The 12,008-nt window shown below is 32.1% G+C and overlaps 1 protein-coding gene across 1 annotated transcript in view; it reads right to left on the bottom strand.

Moving 5' to 3' along the window:
- Positions 1-224: 224 nt before the first annotated feature.
- Positions 225-12,008, bottom strand: part of LOC143903128 (uncharacterized) — a 49,377-nt gene continuing 37,593 nt past the window's right edge. The window contains exon 2 of the mRNA XM_077416553.1: positions 225-3,675. Coding sequence (XP_077272679.1) covers positions 2,458-3,666 — 1,209 coding nt within the window. The 5' untranslated portion in view covers positions 3,667-3,675 and the 3' untranslated portion in view covers positions 225-2,457. The remainder of the gene's footprint in view (positions 3,676-12,008) is intronic.

Genomic DNA, 12,008 nt, shown 5'->3' with positions numbered 1-12,008 from the left:
ATAAATTTCATTTATTCGCTCTCTCGTAGCTATTTTCATTTAAAAATAAATTTCAAAAACGTTGTTAAAATTAATCGCTTTTTGGCATAAGATGATTTTAATTTTTATTGTTATAATATTCTTCACTTTTCAATTCAATTATATGCTAAGCGTATGTTAATTAGCAATAAAATTTATCAACTCTAGGAAAGATTTGAGAAGAGCTGAAAGGAACAAACAGTACTTCATTGGTATCGATGAATTTATTGCATCGGATTGACTCATATTTACAACAAGGACACATACATATATATGCATTTTCATCTACTCTACCAATTATCTACATACATAACTTTTCACTTTTAGTTACGTTTGATTAATTTCACCGCAATTACTTGCCGCTTATATCTGGCTTACGATACATGTACAGACAAGAGTCCGTTATGACTCGCTTCTTTAAAATAAATTTTTAACATATGACAAAGCAAATTATATCCTGTTATAATAATCAATGTTGATTTGTAACGTGGCGTTCCGAAATTTATTTTATGCATAATTATAAAAATAATCTCAAGCGGCTTTTTCACATTTACGAGATGTAAATAAAAATGCATAAATAGTTATACGAGTTATAATAATAATAATAATCTTTATAAACATTCTTGATTCTATTGCAAAGCTTTTAAATGATCACAGTTGCATTAGCCACAGTGATCATGATTTAGCTATAATAATTACAATAGTAATAATAATGACCAACATTTCATTTGCTATCTATGATTCACTTAAAGCTACTATCACACCGATTTATACATTTGCCTAAAAGTAGATAGATATGCAGTCAACGTATAAGGTTGCTCCGTACGCTCCGCTGCGCCGTAGCCGTAGCACTTTATTCATAAATTACATGATACAAAAAATCTCTTTTGAAATCTTTTTCCTTTCTATATTCGATTATGCTTCGATTCCAACTCAAGGAAAATCCTTAATATATACAATTGACAAAATAAAAATAATAATTACAAGAATATGCGATTTGTGGCAATAGTTTAAAATAAGATAAATAAATATATGTAAGTTCAGATATTTTGTTAGCATTACTAAAGATATTGTATTATGTTAGACTACATTTCCATTGACAATTGCATAAATGCTAAAAAAGAAAGGAATATAATTAAAAAAAATAATATAATATATAAAGGTGGTAGTTATAAAACATTTTTCCATGATTATTTTGAATATCATTAAATAAAAAAGAATATCGAATTAAATCACTTTGCAACCTAATATAAATATTAAATTTTTAACATTCTCTCATCCTTATACAAATGCACACATTTATTCCAAATTATTTTTGCAACAGATAAATTAATGCATAATGGAACTCGAAGGTAAACATTCCGTGAAATCTGGACGAATTTTTGATAAGCCTTTTGGACGACTTCATCGTATTTCTCATGGCTCTCTATCAGTCTCTATGTCAAGACGACCCTAATTACAGATCACTTTGCTAATAACTCACGTTCCCGTCCACCGTTAACGCGTAACGTATTTGCTTTGCACATACAAATATTTACAAATATTTACATTAGCCCACAAGAATCCATTGATGTAACCATCAACGTTCATAATCGATCATTAAAAACCCTTCCCAATTCTCGTGAAGAGCCTAATAGGGCTCTGTGTCCTATTGATTTATCTTCGTGATATGGTTGATTTCGTACATTCTGCGAATTATTTCTAATATTTAGTACATTTTGCGAATATTCCACAGAATTACATGTTGATCATAAGTATCGTCCAAAATGTTACAACACATGCAATCCCAGTCGAAAGTTTAACAATTATATTTCTATTTACAGCATACTATGAACTGATAAAATGTAATGTTAATGTGAATTTAATCAAGAATTTTTTAACAGTGAGATAATATAAAAAAATGAAAAATTAATATTATTATACGAGATATTTTACATAAATTTAGAAGAATAACTTTTAATCAACTTTGTCGACTACGATTATAAAAATAGAAAATTAGAAATGCTTTTTTTTCGACATATATAAAAATAAGAAAGTAGGATGAATATAAATGTATTCGAGTCGTTTGTTAATTTTGTTTTAACCCAATTTTAATCGTAATAAGTATGAGCAACCATTTATCGGAGTTTATCGAACAAATCGTTGATATTGTTTTTTGTTGTATTAAAACGTCTGTCATATTTAAAAATCTTATCTGCGAATTACTTTTTTAAAGTTTTATACATTTTCAACAAGATACATCGGAAACGTATCTTTCGCCTCATTTTTGTAACAAAGTTGAAAAATGTTTTCTCCACATAAGAAATCAAACTAATCTTTGGATGCCTTCTTAACTCATTTAGAAGTTTGCGCCAAGTGTGCCATATCAGTCGAGTAGCTAGGTGAGCCAAGAATGAGCGGATATTGAGTCTTCCTGGAATAGTGCATATTCTCGCTTTGTCACAACATCTTACTCAAAGAATGATAACTGGTAGATCCAGGTGGAGGAAGTATAAATGGACTGACGATAGAGTGTTCCGGGCCATGGTACACTGACGAGTAGCCCGACTGTTGATTGTGACTCTGGCCCGAAGCATCTAATCCATTGAGCACCGGCGAACCTGTGTCGTGTAATTTCCGCATATGCTTCTTGAGGTCAAAGTTTCTGCAAAAGCCCTTGCCACAGATTTTGCAGGAGAACGGCTTCTTGTCATTATGCGTATGCATATGGAAGGTCAAATTGTAGATCTGATGAAACGCCTTGTTGCAGATGTTGCACTTGTACGCTTTCTCGCCGCTGTGCGTGAGCTTGTGATTCTTGTAGTTACCCTTCTGGTGAAAGCCCTTACCGCAGAACTCGCAGACAAACGGCTTGAAATTGGCATGTATGCGTGTGTGGGTGTTGAGGGTGGAACTACGATTGAAGGCCTTGCCGCACGTCACGCACTTGTGCGGCTTCTCAGCGGTGTGGATGATCTTGTGTCGGCAAAGAGTGCTCGCCTGACGGAAACCCTTACCGCAAATCTTACAGACAAACGGCCGGGCGCCTGTGTGCACCGGCATGTGCCTCGTCAGATTGTAATGCGCATTGAACACCTTGCCGCATTCCGGGCAAGTGAAGGTCTTTTGCTTGTTTGCAGTACCGAGCTCGCTGCGCGGCGCCGGGCTCTTCTTGCCGCGCTGGTTTTCTGGCGACATGCTAGTCAGATTCAGTCTCGAGGAGACCTCCTGGATGGTCGTAGGAGGTGGCGAACTCTGCGTGACCGATGGGGTCGAGGCGGGAGGGCCTGGGAAAGCCCTCAGTAAGGGATTAGGATAATACAACGGATAGTACTTGGACAATACGGGATAATGTTGGAGGAGATCTTGATGCCTCAAAGTCGGTACATACTTCTCGAACGCCGATTTCAAATGCGCTGAGTACGATGGGGAGGAGATGTTCGGCGGTTGTTGAAGAATCGTCGTCGTCGTCGTCGTGGCTGGTACTGCTGCTGGCGGTGCTGAAGGCACCAGATTAGCGTTCTGCTCGGTCAGTCGTTTGTCTGGTTCCATAATCTTCGCGATGGAAAAGGTAAGATTTCGGCAAGGCGTCGGGGAGGTTACCCTCTCGGGTGGCAGGCTTGTTGGTGTCTCGGTCGCCATCGCGCTACCGGTTGCAAATGGTTGCATGGTGTAGACCTGTAATGAAAGTATTTATCGTTTAACAGTAATGTCAAATAATTGTTTTTCGTAATGTCGGGATTTTTATGATCAAAAATGCGAATCGCGTAGATTACCGTAGATGGATTTATGAGAATACTTCCAAATATTTTTACAAGGCTATTGAAAAATATATTATAACATATTTATATTTAAATATATTTTAAATATTAAGATAAATTAGAATAAATGCATAAATTTTATTTTTTAATGTAATTTTAAATTCATATATTATATAAAAAATATAAAATTGTATTAAAAAATAGATTTGTTGTTTTTTATATTATTACTTGAAAATATGCTCAACAATAATTTGAAATAAAGATATTAATGCCTTTATTGACAACACATTTAGTGTGCCCTAACGCCGGGGCTTTGTTAATCGTTAGAAAAGGAGTATTCAAATCATGGCAATCAATTTGATGACTTCGAGGATCGTCATTAGGCATCTAGCAACTCTCTCTTTACAGTCACCATATTATTGTTTTAGCATATACGAATAAAACTCACATGTTGGTAAATCTGAATAATTGGATATAACAGTATAGCTATGGTATTTATAAAGAAAAAAGAACGCTGCTATTTTAACAAAGAAATATTATCATTTTCTCTGTATTTTTAAAAATGTTTCTAATATTTTATTGTTCTATGCTTGCTGTTCATAAGCACTATATATCTTCTTAATAAATCTAATCAATTCAAAAAGTAATAAATTTATCACATTTGTAATGTTTTGAAAAAATAATTTTATAGACTAGCTATTTTATGTTCTATCATTGTTCTATTTCCTACATTATTTTTAAGTTTCTTTTATGACATAAAGCTGTAAATACAAATGTATTTATTCTCATTTTGGCAAACTTATTTGTATGATTAATTTTGTATGATTAATTGTAACATACCCGGAAAAAAATGTTTATATACAATTTTATCTAATTAATAACTTTGTAGATATAATTATACATGGATTTTGACCTTATCTAATAATATATAAATAGATAAAATTGTATATAATTACACGTAATTAGATCAAATTATGCATACTTCATATATATGTATATATATATATATATATATATATATATATATAAATGATTAGATATAATTATATATTTTTAGATACAATTAGATCAAATCTTTAATGGGTCTGTTTTTGTGGTAAATATGTAGAATCAAAAGTAAAATGATTTATTCCATATATTATAGCTTGGCACTGCTTGAGACAGTGCCGTGTCTCTTGATACCGTTTTTATACTATTGTTCGTCAAATTTTAAATACGAGAAACGAATCCTATCGAATGCCATCTATCAGATAATTCAAATTTAAAGTTTATATATAATTATATATAATTATATATAATTATATATAATATTAGACCGTCGTGAGACAGGTTAGTTTTACCTTACCGATGACCAGTCATTGCGATAGTAATCCTGCATCCTGCTCAGTACGAGAGAAACCGCAAGTTCGGACATTTGGTTCACGCATTCGGTCGAGCGGCCGGTGGTGCGAAGCTACCATCCGTGGGATTATGCCTGAATGCCTCTAAGGCCGTATCCTCTCTAGTCAAAGGTAGCAATGATATCTCTAGGAGTCTCGTGAGTCGAAAGGCTCAAAACAATGTGACACACTACTAGGCGGCCGGTCCCCCTTAAACGGGGAGACCCGGTCGTCGCACGAGCCCGGTTTGCCGTACGGCGTCTCTGCCCGTCGTCGGGATCTCACCGCTTACGACGGCACGGCGTCTAACGGTCGAACACGAGTTTCGCGAGTTCGATGTCGAGACTCGGAATCGTCTGTATTATTATATAATTATATATAATTTTTTTTTATATTTGTAACACACCAAGTTTAATAAATTCTATTATGTGAACAATAAAATATATATGTGTACGCACACATACATATAAAAATGAAATTATTAGTAAGAATAATTACATTATTCTTACTAAAAAAAATGGTATTTTTACGCAAATTTATTATTTATTATTTCAATCAAACATTAAAATATAAATATATACATATAATTAGGGGAGACCGGGGCTAAGCCGACAACGGGGCTAACTTGACACTAGGCTTTTTGCCAATTTAAATCTATCGTAGATACTTGCCATTCCTACTGTAAATGCGTCTTTATGTGCCAGTATTATCAACGGAATTTGGTAACATTCTGAGTTATAGCGTAATTTTTAACACGACATAAGCGTTTTTGATAGTAAAAAGTAATTTTTTTGATCTCTCGAAAATGTCTACTCTTTCATCGAGCTTTACTCTTGCGAATCTACCGGTAATAAGTGATTTTGATGGGAAATTCGATGCTTTATACGAATCCGATAATAATTTTTGCTTATTTTTAAAATTTTTATATTTTTGGAGTAACAAAAGTAAAAAACGACGTTCGGGGCTAAGTCGACAGGGGCTAAGTCGATACGCTGTTTTATTGGTTCCTAATAATAAACGATGCTTGTAATGCAGCATATGGCCCATGACAAATGTGTGCGCACGTGTAATCGCGAATTTACTTGCATAAATTGTTTTCAGACATGAGTTCAGATGAAAATAATTGAATAATGTTCAAAAATTTTTGTTCTCATTATTTCCAATAATTGTTTTACTTAATTCCAAATTTTTGTACTTTCTAAATACACGATAAACAAATGTATATTTAGTTTCAGACAATAAAAAATAAGTTCCAGATCAAATTGTGTCGATCAGGCAAAGTGTCGAGTTTACCCCGGCACTTTTTAATTTGAAAATTTATCTTTGCGTCACTTTTCCTTTCTTGGCGGCAAAACAAAGCGACGTACAACAAAACTTCCTGAATCAATTTTGTACCTAAAGAAACACTCTTTAAATATATACCATTGAAAAAATTTGCCTAAAAATTTTAATTAAATATTAAAATTGCCTTTGAAAAAATAGTGTCGGCTTAGCCCCGGTCTCCCCTATCTAATTTGGCGCAATTATATATAGTTTGTATATAATTTGATGTATCTCAACTTGAAAAGAAATTTTAATATAACTTTGCATAATTTGATATAAAGTTATAAATATTTTGATATAATTACATATATATAATTATTTACTCGAAAAAGACTTTTGATATAACTTTACATAATTTAATATAGAGTTATAAATATTTTGATATAATTACATATAAATATTTATTCAAAAAAGAGTTTTTATATAATATTATATAATTCGATATGAAATTATACATATCTTGATATAATTATATGTAATTATTTACTCAGAAAAGAATTGTAATATAATGTTGCATAAATTGATATGGAGTTATAAATATTTTTATATAATTGCATATAAATGAATACATAAATAGATCTTATTATATATAATTATATATAATATATATAAATAATGATATATTATTATATATAATTATATATAATATATATATAATTATATATAATATGATATAATTAGATAAAATTGTATATAAACATTTTTTCCCGGGATAGTTAATATATGATCAGTGCATTTTCAAATACCAGTTAAAAAAATAGGTAATTATGCAGTATAGGGGAGGCACCTCCGATGACCTTGACCTTGACATATGTTGTCAAGGTCACTCTCCTGAGTGACCTTCAGAAAGTTTTAGCCGTCGCTCGTTTTTTATTAAAAAGTTATAAACAAAAAAAATTTCGAAAATATAGCAGTTATTTTAAGTACTGAGAGGCATAAACGACTAATATTACGTTTTTATTTAAAGCAGAGAATACTTTATTTCGCGAGAAAGTCGCTGCTTTACCAAAACACAACATTTAAAGCAGTAAATCGTACCTATGTAGGTTAGTGACGCGCTTTAAAAGTATTTAAGTGTTTAAAGCGCGTCAACTAACCTATATATGCACCTATATATATGCTATATTTTCCAAACTTTTTTTGTTAATAACTTTTTAACGAATAGCGAGCGACGGCTAAAACCTTCTGAAGGTCACTCGGGGTCATGATTTTGACAACATGTATCAAGGTCATTGAAATCGGTGAGGTCGCCAAACTTTTTTTGTTAATAACTTATTTTTAATAAAAGACGAGCGACGGCTAAAACCTTCTGAAGGTCACTCAGAAGGGTGACCTTGACAACATATGTCAAGGTCAAGGTCATCGGAGGTGCCTCCCTTATGCTGCATAATTACCAAAAAATAAAACTAATTTAATAAAATTTATATTTTTACAATATTTTTAAAAATATTTTTAGAATATTTTTAGAATACTTTACACACATTTCAAATATAGATTTATGTGTATGATAATTGTAGATTTAACGATTAGACATATGTAACGCGGAAGGGGGAAATGAATGGCAGAACTGAATGAGATGCGAAATGGTCAGCACAGTAGAAGTGCAAGCTTCCCTGGAGGTATTGCGGAAGGTTTGCACGTTGAAAAGTAGAAATGTTTGCTCCGTGGAATGGCGTTATGTTTGGACTTGGAATGACGACTGGAATTGGATGGGACCTCGTTGGCGATTCCATAAAATACTCGCGACTGGATCGCGCGGCAGTCACCGGATCTTGATTCAAGATTTACGATAGGACCAGTCTGGCTGAAACAACTTTGCACAGTCTGAGACGCATCCATCATTACGCAATTTTTTTTTCCTAAAATAAATAATAGATTGTTAATCGAAAATTTTTTTGAGGTATTATTTTAATATTAAATAATTATAATTATTAAATATATAATTGTATATTAGAATATTGAGAGAATTTTGATATTAATCTGTAATTATTTATTTTATCTTTTATTTTTATTTTTATAAAATTTTTTTAAAGCTTTTATTAAATGGTTATTAAATATTTATTTATAATAAAATGTTTTTAACTATTTTCTTAAAATTCTTATATTTCTTGTTTAAATTTATATGCTAAAAAGTTAGCATATAATATATAGCAAGAGCAGACAAATATAGCATTGTATTTGTCTGCTCACGTAATTCTATGATTATCTCTTTATATTGAAATGTAATAATTTTTTGTTATCCATTTCTGTAGATTGAATAACTTTATCAAAAACGAATTAATTTAAATTTTGTATTATTTTTCCTAGCATATGCAATTTCTTTAATTTCTATTAAATATTTTATTAAATATTAAGCGATAATTGTGTGTGTGTGTGTGTGTGGTGACTAAAAATTTTTGTAATAAATGTATCCAACCGGAAGATTATTCATGCATATCAAGAAAAATTTATTTGCAATCAAAGCATCATTTTCATTCAATAAAGAAATTGACAAAGAAAAAGCTGCCAAAGAGTGTACAATTTAAAAACAAAAAAATGCTAAATTAGATTGGTTTAATACTAATTAATAGAATTAAAACTATTATTTTTTTAACTGTGTTTGAATAATTATATTACATTCTATTTTTTTATTATGAGAAATGCTAATAGGACCGCATGATACAAAACAAGAAGTACATGCTATCTCACACAAAAAATCTTGAAAAAGCGTCATAGCCTCGTACAGAAAAATAATTTTAGACTTACTTAAACTAGAATCACACTATCAATAGATCCGACTAAAAGATGTCTAGTACCTACAAGAAATCCAGGCATGATAAAATTATGAGTTACTAAAAAACGTTTCTTCACGCAACTTGATTTTTTTCGCTGATTTTACAGGTTTTCACACAAGAAAATACAGATACACGTCGCTGCATCACAAATAAGTAATCACCGAATTCTGCTGTAGCCACGAAAAATCATACGATCATCAATCGATAAAATCAATCGAAAGATCATACAGATCATAAAAATAAAAGATTATTCGCGAAAATTATTCGTATTCATTTCTTTATTGTTTATTTATTAAACATCTCGCGATGATATATATATTATAGAAACGGGACCTACAAGCGAACGAAGCGAGAACGGATATGAGCCCCAAATTATCCATCTAATTATCGCTTTATCGATTAATTAGTGATACAAATTTTTTTTGTCAATTCTAATGCAGTATATTTAATTTATATAACAGAAATGCAACTTTTAAAACTCTATATTAATAACTAAAATTGTAAAGGCTTAAACTTATTAAGCATTTCTTAAGCAAAAAATACTTAGAAAAATTCTTTAGAATATATTAAAAACATTCAACAAAGAGCATTTAGATTACACAACCTGTTATAAAATTAATAATTTATCCAAATTATTTATAAATTTCTTCTTTATATATCCTACAGAAGTAATGCCATATAATTTTTTCTTTATTTTTTAAGCCCTGCTAGAAGTTTCTTAAATAAGCTCAAAAGAGCAAGGATGAAAAAGAAAAGATTCTTGTTGAAAATTTTTCTACTGATGAATGTGGAACACAATACAATAGAGGCTTTCGCAAGCTCCGCCCATCGTCAGGCGCACCTCTAGATTGCCCCTCGATCGAAGGCAGCCCTAATAATCGAGACAGCCTGGTAGGAAAACCTATGCCCGGTGTGAGAAGCGAGATTCTACCAGGAAAAATGGCCTTGTCACGCGACGCCTCGAAACTCGCCTCTGTGGCCTATAGAAAAGCGTCAACGTAGACAGCGGGGCGCGTCGCAACGCCATGGAAGGGCGCAACAGTTGACTAAAGTGCGCTACCGACAAAAGAACGCGATTACGTACGAAGGTTTTCTCGCTAAGCCTTTCCAAGGCAAGTTCGAAGGCTCGAAGCAGCCGTCGTTTCTCGCGCCACTTTACATCGTCCTGTGTCGCATCTTTCCTTATTCGTTCCACTTTTTCTTTCGTATACTTATTGCTGCGTTTTTGTTTTAAACTTTTATTAAACTATGACATTTTAGTGTTGCAAATTACATTGGTTGCGTTCACCATAACGCAACAGTTTTCAACCGTTTTATGATTCTCTGTTGAACGATTCTAAGCGCATTCAAAATCTCAACACGTTCACTCAGCGGTCGCCATGATTTTCAGCGAACTAAAAGTGTATTAGCATCGCTAAGAATAATAAATATAAATATAAATATAAAAATGTTATTTATAACGCAATAGATACAGTAGAAACGCACAGAAAGTTACAAAATGGTATGTATATATAAATATTAATATAAGAAAATAAAGAAATATATTATAATTATATAATTTAGATAAACTCGGGTTAGCACACATATAACATAGAATAATAGGTTAAATCGTTAAATGTATACAAAATATGTAATACTTTGATGCATTATACTTATTAATTAAATGTAATGTACTAACTCAAATTACAATATTACTATACTATAATAGAATGTACATACTTTCTAATGATGTTTGTGGCACATCTTGTAATATATCATGCATTCCTACTATCTCTTGGTAATTTTCTTCAAAATAATTATTGAAAAAGTTTACATAAGTACATAAGTACCTACATGACATTTAATAATAAGTATAATATATGCATCAAAGTATTACATATTTTATATACATTTAGGGGGTCTATACACGTATACGAGTTTAGCTCGCAAGTCCGGCTCGGCAAGCTTGATTCACGAGCCGGACTCGAACGTTTTTTCACCACACACGAAAAGAAAATGTGCGAATTTGGCTCATTTGACGCCAAACCCGGCTCGTAACATCCCATCCACGAACGAGTAGAAGCCAAGCTGAGCCGGACTTGAGAGCTAAACTCGTACGTGTATAGACCCCCTTAATCTATCATTCTAATGTTATATGCGTGCTAACCCGAATTTATCTAAATAATAATTATATATCTCTTTATTTTATTTTATTAATATTTGTACATACCGTGTGTGTAGTCCATACATTTATACATCGCGTAGTCCATACTAAGTATATGTCGATGACGTTTTGTTTGACAGCTTGACGTTTTACGTACTTTTATTTCGCTGAAAATTATGGCGACCGCTGTGAACGTGTTGAGACTTTAGGTGCGTTTAGAATCGTTCAGCAGAGAATCATAAAACAGTCGCAATACTGTTATGTTCTGCTGAATGTAGCCATTTATGCCCTTTTTCAACAACGCCGTTAGTTCAATTCACTCTTCCTCTTTCTAAAGGCCAAAGCACATAACATGGTGTAGTGATAAACAACGGTTGTAGTCCCCGACCTGACAGATCAGGATACGCCAAAGCTTGTGCGTTATATTTACGTCCATGACTACAACTGTCATATGTGCTTTGGCCCTAACAGTCTCCCTTAGAAACAGCTAGACACAAACGAGTGAATTGAACTATGATTCAAGTTAAACGACGTTGGTAAAAAACTCATTAGTCTTTGCAAATAATTTGATTTTTATAAATATTTTGACAATTAGCTAGATATTTTGAAATATTGAGCAATTTGTATTAAT

The sequence above is a fragment of the Temnothorax americanus genome, unplaced genomic scaffold (genome assembly GCF_048541705.1).
Source record: "Temnothorax americanus isolate GAGA-0224 unplaced genomic scaffold, ASM4854170v1 Scaffold103, whole genome shotgun sequence".
NCBI classification, from domain to species: Eukaryota; Metazoa; Arthropoda; class Insecta; order Hymenoptera; family Formicidae; genus Temnothorax; species Temnothorax americanus.
This window is presented reverse-complemented; position numbering and strand designations above follow the sequence as displayed.